The sequence below is a fragment of the Falco peregrinus genome, chromosome 3 (assembly GCF_023634155.1).
Source record: "Falco peregrinus isolate bFalPer1 chromosome 3, bFalPer1.pri, whole genome shotgun sequence".
Lineage (NCBI taxonomy): Eukaryota > Metazoa > Chordata > Aves > Falconiformes > Falconidae > Falco > Falco peregrinus.
The window spans coordinates 34,452,114-34,468,376 of NC_073723.1; the positions used below are offsets into that span (position 1 = coordinate 34,452,114).

Sequence of the window (16,263 nt, forward strand, 5' to 3'; positions counted from 1 at the left end):
CGATACAAAAATGCTGATTTGGATACCTCTTTGAAAAGTATGTATGTGTTACATAAGAACCAAATCATTTTCTTGGATTAATATTGCATGCATTTAGTAACTGGTAATTTCTCTGAATTTCTCTTTCAGCATCGATTTAACACCCAGTATGTCCTTAACCTTACCTTTCAACCCTCTTGGCAGCTTCTCAGTGAACATTACACTGAAACTAGGAGCGCTGTAATGAAACTCAGATCTCTCATTTAAGTATGTAAAATAGCTTATTGAAAGGAGTCAGTCTCGGCAAAATGTAGGTGCCTGTGGTTCTGTTCTAAGTACAAATGAATTTGATCATAATTTGGGGAGTCACTGTTCCAACCATTGCCTGCCTGCATGGTGATGGATATAGGGGTACGTGTGGGGATGTACATCTGTATAACTCTGGAGTCTGGCATGTGGTTTACACAGTGTGTAGCCTACTGCCCAAACTGATCTTTGTGGCCAAGGTTAGATGCAAACTGTGTACTTGATAGAGCTCTGTCATCCAAAGAAAGTGTCATGTATGTAATACGACATCCATTATTTGTCAGCAAAGCAAGGTATCCAATACAGCCTGTTTGAAAATTTACACAGCCTCGTTGGGCTTCCTGTAATATCTGACCAGGGTAAGTTCCAAGGGATAAAATAGTTTTCCAGCTCATTAACTGGTGCCATCATTCATGAACCCATATAAGTATTAAATTTTAAGTTTTTAAGCTCTAATGGTCATATAGATTGTTCTTCATACCACAGTGAAGAGATAATTTTATTAGTAACTCTGTGTCAATACTATGGCTTATGCCTGAATTAGAAAATTCCATTTCAAGACATTACACACCGATTTAACTTCAAGCAATAGAGAACTGACTGCCTTGTGATGTTGCATTGGCGGGAGTCCTTTGTTGTTAAAGCTAATGTAATGCACAGTCGGTGAGAATAAGAATGCCCACCTACAGCACTTACATTTATCTGCATTTTAAAATTTAAATGTAGTACATGCGCACACGTATGACAAAGCATGCGTAGTCACCTACAAATATGTGTCTTTTTCTATAGCTGTGATTTGTATAGTCTGATTCTCTATTTCATTACAGGATTTTTTACAAGTCTAAATCCTACCACTCGTATGTCTTCTGTACTGTCACCCAAGGCATTAATCACAATAACAAACAAGGGGGCCTGGTATTAAATTATGTGGCAGCTGCCTAGTAATCTTTCTCACTTTGAAGAATTTATAGCAATTCTTTACCTCTTGCCTTCCCTCTTGTAAAATCTTGTAAAATTCACTCCAGTCAACCAGAGCTTTGAAGTGAATAAGTCTATAGTGAATTACAGACTTAAAGATATTTAAAGTATTAACCCAAAATTTTATTGGAATAAAAAGTACAATATTATTTTTTTCTGAATGAAAAAATAACAAAGAAAGTAAGGACAACAACAACAACAAAGAAATAAAATTCTTTACACGCTTCTCCTCACCCGCTTTGTTCTTCCCAGCAATTCACTGCTTACAGGCATAATATCAGTTAAATGAATGACACTTTAAGTTGCTTTGTTCCCTAAACTTTTGATCATATCTCTAGCATCACTTGTCTGCTCCATTTTTCTCAGTGCCACTTCTCAGTCTCTTTATAACCTGCAGGTTTCCAGATGTGTTCTGTGTCTTCCTGGCCAGTCAAGCCTTGTAGTCTGAAGCAAGCTTAGTAATTCCTCCAAAGAAGGAGAGATTTCTCCCTAATTTCAAGTTCTGCTACCTCTCTCACTTTTCTGGAAAACAAAACCAAAATGAAAATGCCACAAAAAAAACCCAAAACCAAATCCTGCCCCCATGCCCTGAACAGAAACAGAGAATACACAATAAAAATGATGCCATCACAGTTATCATAGGGTGCATTCACCATTTTTTCTGAACAGGAATGGTAATAGCAAAAAAAAAATAAATTTGGACCATTATGTTAAAAAGAGAACAAGAGATGAGCAGAACATGGACCTTGATAGCAATTAATGGGTTTTCCTAAAATATTTGGTGGGTTTTATTGCCAAGGGTTTTGATTGGAGTAGAGTAAGATTTGCTTTTGCAATTTGCTTCTTTGTTGCTTATTTAAAGAAAAAATTTAATATAATACTCTTGTTGGACTCCATGAAAACTACAGATGTGGACAACTTCTTTGTATGCATCACTGTCAAATAGGTGCAATTCCACTGCTAAGGGGGGCCCTTTGAAAGAGACCAAAAGCTACATTTACCACTTACTATCTGTCTGGCTATTTGATCTCAGACTATATACTCAGATGCTCTATTTAAATGAAATAAAATCACTTCAGGCAAAACATCAAGACATTATTAATGAAAAAATATCATCGAATTCACATATAAATGCATTTTAAACTGTATCTACTTATATTTTTACTCTAGTATTTTCTGTCTGTCCCTAATAATTGCTCCTGACACTTGTTTAATTTAAATTAGTTAATGTTCTTTGGAATATATTTCCTCTCAGATTGTCCTTGTAATCATGGGTAAGAGGATCAAAACAGAGACACATGTGACATAGTATTTTTTCTACATTTCTGTATTTTCAATTTGTAATTTTTCAAACTGAAACATTTTTCCCAAAATTTCAAGATTTAGCTTCAAAGAAGTGACTTGCTATTATAATTTACATGAATAATGTCCCTTTTGGGTGCATGTTATATTTTTGGACTTAGGTGAGTAGTCTTAGAAGACGATGTGCGCAGACAGTATCAAAATGAAGATTTTGTGTATTGGGATTGTCAGCATGGAATGCGCATTGTGCTGCATTAATTATGCTTTGTCTCCCTTAGGGAACACAGCTTTCTGGTTATATGAACTGGTGAACAGTGTGTTTGTTAGAATTTCTGTTCCTAATGAAGTTACACAGCAATATTACTTACTGTATCTTTCCTGCCTGATATAGTTCATGCCCGTATACCTTGTAAACATTACTAGTACTTACGTTGTATACTAACATGACTTTTACAAAGAGAGAAACAGAAAGTGATTAACTGCAACTTAACAGCCAAAAAAGTATAGCAGCGAAGGAGAACATCTAGAGTATGTGAAAATTACAGCCCCATTACAGAACAAACTACAAAAATCTTAATGATATGGTCTTGATTCTTCCTTAGTGTTTTAGACCATATCAGGTTACAGAACAATCTCTGAACATTACGTAGAGTCAGAGAAGAAATCAATGAAACCTATTAAAGTATTTTAATGTTTTTTTTTCTAACAGTGTGTTTACAAAGACACAAGTCTCTCTCAAGACACAATCACCTTCTTTTTTGCTAGGGAAGTAAATCATCCAGTACTTTAAAGAAGGAGCAACAATGTGAATCAATAAAGCAATCCGCTTTTAAAAATAGAACATAAATGTATATATATATATGTCCATTTTAGACAGAGAATTTAGTATAGTCTTCCTCATCAGAATTCTGTGCATACTATTCACAATTTTAACTCCGGCAGTCAGTCACTGGTTAATTGCTGAGATTATTCAGTCTGCAGAACACTTTTCAAATAAAATTGTAGAATGCTCTCTAAAAAGCCAACCTTTGCCTTGAATTACAACCATTACTTAGAACTCATAACAATTTAAAATAAAATAACAATTTAAAAGCTATTCTGCCTCATTTTGCTGTCTTGAGGAAGGAAAGAAAAACAAATTTGATTGTTCAGCAATATGTAATAATTTAATTGGTGGAGGCAACTTAAATGTAGATGGTCAATAGCTTTATCCCAAGCCAACTAGAAATAATTTAATCTTTTTCTTGACTTCAGTGGACACTGGGTAAAGCCCTAGGTAAATGTCTTTTTCCTTTCTCAACAAGTTGGATACATCCTGGGTTTCAGCTCTCCAAAAAACAATAGAAGATGAAAGATTTGGACACGTCTAACTTGATACTGTCCAGTTAAATGAAGTAATGCTAGCTTGGAACTTCAGTATGCAATAAAAAGTTCTATCTAGGTTGTTAAAAATAGAGTTTTGTTTCTGTGGTCTGAATGATCCATATTTTATGGAATATGGGAAAATAATTTTTATTGGATATTTAAAAACCATGGTAAAAAATAAGAAAATACTGAATTTAGAAACAACTTAGAAAATAATGTTGATTCAAAGTAGCAATAAAGTTTTCAAATAAAATAATATTTTGAGTGTACTGCTACAGAGGAATATTTACAAAGTATTTCCAAAATCAAGGAATTGCACACCTTATTAATCATACTTGTCACAAAGTCAGTATAAGCTGATTTTCCTTGATTTCAGTTTGCTCATGAATAAAAAACAGGTCAGCTCTGTGTCCATATTGAAATGATAACACAAGCTTTCCATTGTGATCATGATCACACTGCATTATTATTGAAATATACAGCTATACTCAACATCAAGACATATGTGTATTTTTCCATGCAAAATCAAAAGCATAAATAAGGGGAAATAATCAGAGTGGTTTAGATTGGAAGGGGTCTTAAAGTTCATCTAGTTGCAACCCCCTGCCATGGGCAGGGACACCTTCCACTAGACCAGGTTGCTCAAAGCCCCATCCAGCCTGGCCTGGAGCACTTCCAGGGATGGGGCATCCACAACTACTCTAGGCAAGCTCTTCCAGTGTCTCACCACTCTCACAGTCAAGAATTTCTTCCTATTATCTAATCTAAATCTACCCCTTTTCAGCCTAAAGCCATTACCCCTTATCCTATCAGTACACACCCTTGTATAGAAGTCCTTCTTCAGCTTTCTTGTAGGCTCCCTTTAGCTGTTTTTCAGAGATGCCAAGAACATCCTGACTGTAACAAATTTGTGAAAAACTGAAATGTCTGAAACCATTTTTTTCCAATATGCTAGTAATATTTAATGCTTTAATTCAATTGTACCTGACTAATGTATTCTGAAAGATGCCGGAAGCATTTGCACTCTGTTTTTTCCCTATGTACATATGAGGCCTACAAGACCTTAAGGCAGTGGAAATACCTAACTGTATGTTCTAGAATCCTACCTTACCAGTTTAAGTCAGTTATGAAGTTTGAGGTTCTTAGCTCCTCACAGTAGCAGAGAAGATGTGTGCAGATTTGTATTGAGAAGTGATACCACCAGATGTGGAAAGCTTTCCGAGTGGCGTGGTGAGGAAATTTTCAGGGTTCTCTGAAAACAGATGTTTTCAAAACGACACATCCATGAGTTCTTAACATTCCTACTTAAGTATTTTACTGGAACTCTGATGATTTATAGCTGCAAATCTAGGAAAATAGTAATTTATACTAGGAAGACTACTTATTTTCTACTATAAAGTTCTAAACTGTTAAGACCACCATAGGGTTGTAACCCTTAAGGACTAATGGGACAAGGATGGTGTGATTCCTCACACTAAGCATTAGCTTTTTGTAGCAAACATGGATGCAGAATTAGATGCTAATTAAGGCTCTATTAAACATTCCTTTGTTATTATAACTGCATCTCCTATCATCTTTCAATCAGAAATACCACAAAAAATGCAATTCTAGTACACATGAAAGTGTCTGCTATCTACCTGCTATTGCCATTATAGGCAATGTTTAGAAATCTGAACAAAATGGAATAATTCAGTTCCTGAGGGTTGATTTAAGCATATTTATCCCTCTGTTAAAGCTTGGTGTTTTTCCAAAGTCCAACTTAAAGGTAATGCTTGGCCTTTTCTTAAAGTATTATGTTAGTGGTATTATATAAGTTAGCATTTCAGACCTCTGAATGGAAGCGGGGAGGACATGTAAAATATACCTAATAAAAAGAGATAAACTACACTGTGGTGATTATAAAATTTCTGTAATGAACAAAGTCTAGATAAATGTAGCTGTGAGAGAGGATTCCTACGTAACAATCAATTAAGACAATTAGTTATGATTTTCCGCAGTGTAATTAGCAAAAGAATGCTCTTCGCTATATGTAGTTAGTGTGTCTTTTTCATATAAAACTTGAAAATTTTAGAATATCAGTACTCATTTAATACTTATCTACTTCAGCAATGCTGTAACAATTAAATATTTTAATATTAATATGCTATAATTGTAAATATTTATGTTGCATTTTATTAATTTTAAATTACTTGGTAGTAAAATATGACATGAGATTACTTAGAACATCTTCCCTGTAGAAGTATTTATCTGTCAAGTATTTTGTATCCTGGAAGTCTCATCTTTGCCACTTTTCATCTCCTTTTAATGAATTATGGGGAGAATATTACCCATGAGACTGAAGAGGCAAGACAATTACAAATTCTTTCCAAAGTGGCAGCAGTAGGTTGATTTAATGTGGTCACAGGAAAAGAATATCAAAAGCAATAGTTCTGACTTGGGTTTAACCATCTGGAGCAAGAGCTATATGAACTGAGATCACACTTTTCATAGAAACATTCTTAGGTTATAGATACACAGTTAGCAAAGTGAGACTGGAAAGAAGTTGAATCTAAGAAAGCCCACATCAGTGAGAGATTAATGAAGCAACTTGATGGAAAGTATCTCTAGAGAAATGGTGGAGCAAAATTAAATATACCTTTGCCCAGAAGTAATCTATTAATTTCAAGAAAAGTAACAGTGGCATTAAAAAAATAGATAAATAGAAATGCCTTATTTCAGTTTAGGCTTGATTTAAGGCAATGGCAATAAGAAGGTGGTTTCAACAAGTTATTCAAATTTAAGCTGTGTTTCAATTCATTTTATCTTAACTGTTTCATATCAACTACCGATCTATAATTGGTTTGCTTCAAACAGATTACTGACCACATCTTTTTACCTACCAAATCAGTTGGGTTTCCTGCTCTTTTATCTTCTGTGTCCATTCTTTCTTTAGAATGGGTTTTCCAATTTGTGACTTTGCTCCAAGAAAATCTTGGAATGTTTGAGAGAAATGGGACTGTAGAAATATTCCTCATTTATATTTAGTTGTTATCTTTATGTTCTTAAAGAAATAAAATATCATCTTGCATCATTATCATTACCTGATAATTCTAAAAGCACTCATTAGTATCCAGTCTAATCAGCACAACAGGGTAGTAAAATATTGTTAATCTTGTACCCTGGATATAATGCACAAATGAGCATAGAACCAATTTAAAACCAGTATTTATTATATGCAGTGGAGAATAGAAGTATCAAAAGTCTACAGGCCATAAAGAAGTCCGTCACTAAGTTATTACTACTCTTGTGGAGGCCATTACTGCTAAGGTAAGCTGTAAGAATAAGCTTTATGTGTTTTGAGCTTTATCTAGCCTTTGCTGAACTGCCTCTTGGGTCTAGCTTGAGTCAGAAGAGTTGATTTTATATACAGAATTATGGCAATTTACGTGAAAAATATAACAAGCTGTTCTAATGACAGCACAGGAAAGAAAAAGAAAAAAGTGAAATTTAATGGCAAATATGTGTTACTTAATGTACTGTATTTAAATTTCAGATGACTGATTTTACACAGCCAAGTGAGGTATATCCTGACAGCCTTGCAAGGTTCCTGAAGCTGTTGCAGCCAAAAATGTGTCACTGAAACATGGATAATTTTTTTGAGGGTATTTTGGGAGAAGGAGCAGGAGGGGAAGGAAAACCCAAAGCTTTTCTGAAATCAATGGGACTCTGAATTTTAGAATTCAACAGTCTCCAAAACAAGACTCTTCAGGCATCTGTAGAAATAATAAATCAGTGTTAAATGTGCATATCACTGATGAAATCTTATTCTTCTTGTGCAAGACATGAATATAAAAGTTGTAACACCTAAAGCAACTATCAGGTTGAAAACCATATTTGTATCAAACAGCAATAATAACCACAAAACACTGTATTCGGTTGATGCATAGCTCAGGTTGTCTAAATATAACAGCCTTCAAAAACTGTACAAAACATCAGTTTTCTAGTTTGTAAACAATGACACTGAAGTAAATGTTTCATCTACAGATCATCTTTTGCTTATTAAAATGGTTTCCCTTTGGAAGGAATTGTGAGTATATTCTTCAGCCTCTTTATAAGGCTGCACTGCTGATCTTGTCAAGGTCAGCCCTGGATCCCTCTCTCTATTGAACATCTTTTCTGTGAACTGAACACTGGACTTGGAGGTTAGGAAAGTAATACTTAGGAAACGTTTTCTTATTGTGATGGCTTTTGCCTTGCGATTCTGCCACCTTGCGATAGGAGTGGTTCTGAGTGGGCATGTCCTCCACTTATTTTTATTTGAGCTCCATTATCTGGATATGTGGAGTGTAAAATACCCAGTTCCTCTTTTTTTGTTATCAGTGACAGTTACAGCTGTTTCAAGTGATTGCTCACTTTAAGATGAAGAGCCATATGTAATAGGAAAAGGGTTCATATAAGACTTTATTGGCTATTGCAGTGACATGTCTAAACTGAAGACTTTTAAGAGATGAGTCCTAGAATCTTGGATAGTTGATACATTGTCTGTTTGGACTGATCTTACTGTCCTTCCCCTTTGAGGTTATATGATCAACATCATGAAAGAACTGTAAAATAATCTGGATTTCATATGTCAACATTGGTGCATTATTCTAAGCAAAGTTCCCAGCTAGACAGCGTCAACATTTGTGTTAGACACAGTATTGGAATTTTTCCTTTTAGGATTTAAAATGGCTTGCATGAAGTACATTAAAATGGACAATCATTTTCTGGAAATACTCTTATATTCAAATAACTACTGATTTATTTCATTTCTTTTAAAAGCTATATCTTCCATATAATCTTGCCCTTTCCAGAAAGTTGTTTTGGAAGCTAGAAATCTGTCTTGTTTTAATACAGAATGTATGCTTTGAAAAATCTTTCTTCTTGACAGTGTAGGATGCTATTTCAAAAGTAATTTGATGGCTGATTCTCCTGGAAAAGGCCTCCCATCATAGGTAATCATCCCTAGTTAATGTGTGTGAAACTAGCAAAATGGCTCAATTTTTCATTTGTAATGAATGACTAAAACTTAATTCTATATACTGAAAAAGCAAAAACATGTAAAGTGATAAGGTTTAAAATGTGAGTCAAACCCTTTTAGACCATGTAATTAATCAAATTACCACCAATACAAAATTCTAATATTTTTTGATCCATTTCCTCATATTCCATATAACAGTATAACACCGTCCTTCTGCTCTGTTTAGAACCCCCAAAGTGTGACTTTGACCCATTACTAAGGTTCCTAAATACAAAATTATAAAAAAACAAGTGTATCTTTCAGATGAACTTTTCCCCCATCGAAATATCAGTTTTCTAGACATACTCTATTTTCTATGAAAGCCTGTTGATTCATTTGCTGTATTCATTATATGTAGTAAATAACAGAGGCTCTAATCCTTCAATGAACTGTGCTTGAGACAAATCATGTGATTTAGTGACCACACTGGAGGACTGACTAAGAGCAAATTCATGTTTGTAAGTGGCATTCTTCGCATAGCAACAGGTTAACTGTTATCGAATTTTTGGTAGTAGCAGTGTAAGTGGGCCTTTGTGAGATGTTTCAATTTAGTGCCATATGACACTCTGGTTGTAAAATCCTGTACATTCTCAAAGGGCACAGGATGAGTAGTTTATGAACTTGCTAACTAAAACATATTCAAAAAGTATTTCACAAAGGAGGGAGCTTTCAGAGAGGGGTTCTGCAGGGACTGATAGTTGGTCTAGTGCATCCAATATTTTTTTTAATCACCTGAAAATCTACACAAAATTGATCATACAATTACTGATGAGTAAATAACTATGAAGAAAGGGCATCACACCAAGCAATTTGAATCACATGACATTTATATCATATAGAGTAAGGCTATGCCTGCAGATTAGAGGAGTTTTTCTCTTTGACAGTGAGGTCAGTACTGCAGTACTATAGTTGTGATAGAGTCAATTTTAAAAATGCACTGCAAAATTGAAGTAAGTTCAATAAAAATCAGAGAAAATATTTAATAGAGTGGAGAAAACCTCTTATAATAAGACATTTAAAGATTTGAAACAATTTCAAAGAGACAACAAAAAGGTAGTGAGTTTGCAGTACAGAAATGTCTTTTAAATGTCTTTTCTTTGGGGAAAAAATGTTCTTAAAGTTTATGTGTGCAAAAGAGAAAGGCAGAACAAGGACCAATGCTACAAGTCACACAAATAGGAGATTAGGCACAAGTATGTAATGACTGGTTAAATAATCTATGGAACAAAATATCAAGTGAAGCAGTGGATTCTCTGCAGTATACAATCTTCTAATCTGGCTTTGTATCCCTTTGGAACATGCATACTACCTAAAAAGAAATAACGCTTTGGTTAGACTAGCATTATTGGACTCAATACAAGAATATTTTTGCGTGGACATTAAAATCAGCAACTTTATGTTTTCTATATGAACCTATGAACAATGTATTATATATGTGAAGTCAGATCTATAAAATTAGATTTGAAGGATTTATTTCCATTTCTATAAACTTAAAATATGTCATCAAGCACATTTAATACACTGAACAAATCAATCATTCCAGGTTTATTCATGAAAATATTTTTGTTCTCTATTAACATGCCATGCTGTGTAAACTTACATAAATCTTACATATACTCTAGAACTATGTAATTTCTTACATTTGTGCTGGACGTTCACTCAGGCATATGTCAAATGAACAAAGAGCATCTGATTGCAGCAGTTTCAGAACAGACAAAAATCTAACAGAGTTTTTGTTGTCCATATGAATTGAGTAAAAACTCTGGAGGATATTGGATAGGTCTGAAATTTATTATTGCCATTCTTTTCTTAAATAAATAAAAAAAAAAGTTGCTGATTTTTTACAGATGATTCCACTATAATTTACTAGTAATGGTGACTCTGAACTTAAATGTGATTGGCTTTTGCCTTTCTTTTATGTGTGTAATTTGAAGAAGTAGTGGGAGACTGAAATTTCTGTTTGAATTTATATTTCTGAATTAGCACATAATTGTCTTCTATAAAATTATTTATCTGAGACATTCTACAGTTTTATGCAAGATTTATAGAAGTAATCAGATCATGAAAGGATGTCTTAGCCTGTGTTGAAATAAAAGGGCTTTGTTTCTGATAAGGAATTATCTATCCAGTCACAAATGCAACCAGAACTGTTTTTAAGTCTTTGTGAATACTGGTTGGTGGTCACAGTATGGAGCTTTGCTATTGTTAATAAACTCACTAAGAAGTAAAAATTTCATTTAACTGGAAACATTTCTCTTTTGATCAGGAACGGCATTCTGTTCTTTAGCTGTGATGGATTCTAATTGTGGTCCAGGAGGTAAACAGTCAGTGGTTGATTAATGTGGTTATCCCACTGTTAAGAATTTTTCATTTTAAAATATTTTTAATCTTCTAAAAATAAGATTTTTGTGCTGCTGAGAGTAACCTAGTTAACATGCGCTAAGTTCTAGCATAAAGGGCTACACAGATTGACACAATAATTTTGCACCACCTTCTTTAAAAATATTCTTTCTTAAAGGATATGATGGCAGACTAGCACTTTTTGTTAAAAGCACAGTGCTTTTAAAAATTAGGGGAAAAGGGATATAAGCAGTGTCACTTACCACTCTGTCAAATTTAATCTATTTAACTTTTCTCTGTTTCTTTCAGCATAAAGAACGTCACTCCAAAAGTAGGTGATGCAGAAACTCGTAAAGCCATTCGCCGTGCCTTTGATGTGTGGCAGAATGTAACTCCTCTAACATTTGAAGAAGTTCCTTATATTGAACTAGAAAATGGCAAGAGGGACGTGGATATTACAATCATTTTTGCATCAGGTTTTCATGGAGACAGTTCTCCCTTTGATGGGGAGGGAGGATTTTTGGCTCATGCATATTTCCCTGGGCCAGGAATTGGGGGAGACACACATTTTGACTCAGATGAGCCATGGACTTTGGGAAATCCCAACCATGATGGTAAGAGAAGATTTCAGTTTAAACAAAATATATAAATGGCATGCATTTTCAGCTAACAGAACTATTTCCATGCTTCCCTGTCCTTAAAGTCACATAGATTTCTTTCCTAAGTTCACACTACTTTAGCAAAGTCTTCAGTTGATTGGTCTATTAGAATCTGAGGTAGAAAATTTTCTGTCTAAATGTAAGTTACAGTATGAAAATGTGTTTCTCTTGAAAAACATTGAATTCTATTCAGGAAACTTTGTGTTCATTCAAACATTGTGCAGCTGAACATTTACATAAACTACTTTCATTTTTATATTGTTTGCTATATTTATTTCATTTAGGTTTAGGGAAAATGTGGAATGTTCTTTAGCAGTGATATAAAAGAAGTTAAGAATAACTGAGACTAGCCACCAATACATTGGATACCAATGTACATAAAACTAGTCTTCAGTTTTTCTTTATGGTGATGCAGTGTCAGCATTTGAAGTCAACTCTTAAAAATGCCATTGCAAGAACAGAGTTAGTGTTTCCCAATAACTTTTTAACATCTTTTGGAATTGTTAATTCCAACAATAATTCCAATTTACTTAAGTTGTATATTCTCCACAGTCAAATAACAAAAATTTACCAAATCAAGATTAAAAATACTCTTTAAAGTTACTCTTCCCAGAACTGTAATCTGGCCCTTGCTGAGCTCCAAGTTCATGTGACTATATTACTGCCATTATCTATGACATGTAATTTAAAGCTAGCATCTGTGCACAACAGTATCAAAAAAGAGTTTGTGTATAGAGATGTTCTGTGTTTGATGCTTTGACAGGTTTTTGTTGCAAGCAGCCCCATTTGTCCTAGTAGATCTCTCTAAGCCAGTTACATAGAGTTTGAGAGAGTCTCTTCAGCAAACTGCACAAAACAGGATGCGCAGATGCACAAAGAAGTTGTTTCTGGCACACAAAAGATGATACAGGTGACAAGGAGCACAGAACTCATATATTTCAATGTTACACTGAATTTGTGAATGAGAGGCTTTATCTAATCCCTTTCCTTTCCCTTTCTCACCTGAGATATTTCAAGCAAAATTCAGAGCTTTTTTTATGTAGCAGTATTTGTAGTCTGGAGTTTGCAATAAAGTTAATATAAATATGGCATTGTGACTGTTCTAATGGTGCAATACTTCTGTTGTGCCAGAGTCAGTGAAGCAAGAGCAGTGTACTGCACTGTGAAAGCCCTTAGCAGCAGAATGGGTTCAAGAAGCTGATCTCCCGTGGAACAAGCCCTAGATTCTTACTGGAGCAAAATCTGTGGTATTCCACTGCTCGTATTTGCCCTCTTCACAAATTTAGCTCAAAGAAACAACAGTGGCAATCTTCTGTATGTGCAGTTCACGTACATAGTCAGTCATAACACTGTGAGGCTAAATTAAGATGGTTGTATGGGCCTCAGTGGAAGACCAACACTGCACATAATGTTTTGAGGCTATTACTTCAAGCACTCAGGAAAATCTACAGGTGGTGTACATTGAAGTCAAGTGTCAATTTAAAACATAACTCTTTTGGAGCAGTTCTGCATACAGATACTTATAGTCTGTATGAAAGTTTGCAAACTTCTGGCTATCTCCTTCTCCTTTAACCTGAACAATTTTCAGCGTGCAAAAGGGCACTCATGTCTTTATATGCCTTTTTGTGGTTGAGTTTTGTAGAGCAGTTTTCAAAAGCTATTTATTGCATTAATGAATTTTAAGATATTTTGAAGGAAAAAAATCAAGTGAAAATAAAATTATACTATCACTAAAAATATGCTTTTATGTATCTTAGAACATTTAACTTTTATAATAAAAAAAGTTTTGCTATCTGTATCATGAAGGTTTAGTAGGTATCACTGGAAAATTATTCTGTAAATTTAATAACTTATGTTTTTTGGTGTGCTCATATATACTTTTTTGAGAAAGATATATTACTGTTAGAATGAAATAGTCAAGGAGGAAAACTGAGGATTTTTTATGACTGGAAAAATTGTGCAAAATGCATGATAATTAAAATAAGTATCTTACCATCACAAGTTTTCTGAAGAATTTTGGCAACTCCTAGTTTCATTGTTGAGATGGTATGAACCAGGGATCTTAGGTCATAGCTATTGTCCAGAGAAAAACTGTATGTCATTATAACTCCAGAAACAGCAACATATGTGCAGATGATCTGTATATGCATAGTGTCTATTTGTCTGATCCGTGACTTCCAGTTATCGGGTAGGCCAGGTTCTGCTGATGATCTTACTGCATTAGCTTATGTCTAGGAATCCTGAAGGAACATCCAGATTTATTATTTTTTGTGACTGGAAAAAAAAATTTGGGTGGAAAAAGAAGACAAGCATGCCATTTGGGATTGACAGGAAGAAAGGACTTACAGCTCTCTTAGGCTCCCTATCATATTGAGCTCAGCCTTAGAGCACTGAAAAGCAGGAGGCTGAAAGTTATATTTATGATCTTAGCTATGAGTAATTTTTCCCAGGTGAGTGTCATTGTTTTTTCCAGGGTTGTTGCTCCAATAGTCAATAGTCATCTTCATATAGTGTTACTCAAAATCCAATAGAAGGGGGAAAAGATTTGATATATTGTTATTTTAAAATTAACTCTTGTCTCAAAGGGCTGATTTTCTCACATTCCTATTATATTATTTCAGATTTATTTGAAAACATGAACAACTTTGTTATTTAGCATCAAAAATGCAAATGTAAGGTCCTCTTGAAAAGTACTAGCCTCGTTCTCCACCTTGTAATGTTGTCTAATGAAAAGAATTTGCATAGTGTTTACCTCAGAAAAGACAGCAACTTCTTGGAACACTTTCATAAACTGTTGTCTGTTTGGAAATAGTTTTCATTCCAAATAAGGAATCATATACAAATTCAGTATTCTGAGTATAGTTAATTCCCACAGTAATTTATCCTGTCTAGTAAATTGCAGTGTCTTCACACTTTAGGTTTGGGTTTTGGTTTTGTGGATTTTGGGGATTTTTTCCTTATCATGTTAGCTTGATTTTCTTGTGTTTTACTTGGTTTAAATAACGTTCTATACTGAAAGGACAGTTCCAATGGAAATATAACAACTCCCCAGTGCAGTGCTGCTTTATTTTGTTCTCACTTCAGTGGTATATTTTTGTGGATCACAGAGCTATCTTATCAATCACGTTATGGGGAAGAGATCTGTGGTTGGACTTCTCCTTCAATCTGAAGAATGAATAAGGCCTTTGTAGGAGCAAAGACTAATGGGTCTCACTCAAGAAAAAAGCTTCCTTTCTTACAATTTAACACTTGCAGGCTCTCTAAAATGATGTGTTTATTTGCTTTTATAATAACATGTAAGCAGAGTACAGCTGGAGCCTAAACTGCAGCTGAGCTGTAGAGGTCTTTTCTCCCCGTTTCCTTCCATAGTGCTGCAGGTGATGCCAGAAGTATTGGCCAGAAAGGACAAGAAACTTGCCATCACAGGGGAGCAATGGAAACAAAGACAGAATTTCTTTTGCTAGGGAAGGAGGACTGTACTAGAAGATAAAAGTTGTTTGAGTTTTTTTGCAAGGTGAGGAAATGGTAGCCTTCCAATACTTTGGACAAAGTGTTTGTATGCATTGGACCATAGCCTTCCTCCAGCCAGCCTTCACGTTCCACTTGTTCTTTTAGGATATCTACTTTCCAAGTTGTTCTGTGGGAGTAGGCCTTTTCACCTGTAGTAGATCCCATTTCTTTTATGCCTGTCCAGGCTTCAGTGTGAGATGAGGACCTTAGGTTTGTAAATTATTTGGGACAGGATGGTTTCTTCATTACCTCTTATGAAGTACCTTGTGGTCCTAGGCGGTCTCAGTTAAAACTCAGGTTATTATACTGTGGTAGAAGTAGAGGGTAGAGGAAACAAATATTGAAGGTGAAACACTCTTCAAGAATAGCAGATCAGAAAGGATAGGAATATCACAAGAAAATCTTTAACAATATGTACACTTGAAGATGTAAAGAGATAAAAAGATAAACAGATGAAAATCAAGTTACATAAGTAGCTATCTGAAAAATCAGCACTTTTTAAGAAAAACTTTAAATCCTTATTTCCTTCTGAACTTAAGTGCTGGAAAGGAAGAAAAGTGGAGAAAAAAAATGAAAAAGAAATCTTAATATACCAGTCTTGAGGCTACTCATTGTTCCCATGACTCCAATCCATTTAGGTGGTATGTATCACCTCATTGTTTGAATGAAAAATTTATGGTCAATGAATAATATATTTAAATCCAGAAAAGGACAATGACTTCTTGCTAAGAGTGACAATATTTTGGAGATACTTTATTGTCAAAATCCTCAGCAAAAATATTTTTC

General features: G+C 34.5%; 1 protein-coding gene across 2 annotated transcripts in view; it reads left to right on the forward strand.

Moving 5' to 3' along the window:
* The window catches only part of MMP16 (matrix metallopeptidase 16), a 194,193-nt gene that overhangs the window by 102,148 nt on the left and 75,782 nt on the right, over nucleotides 1–16,263 (forward strand). For both annotated transcript variants that reach the window (XM_005233026.4, XM_055798756.1), the window contains one exon: nucleotides 11,618–11,922. In XM_005233026.4, the coding sequence (XP_005233083.1) occupies nucleotides 11,618–11,922 (305 nt within the window). The remainder of the gene's footprint in view (nucleotides 1–11,617; nucleotides 11,923–16,263) is intronic.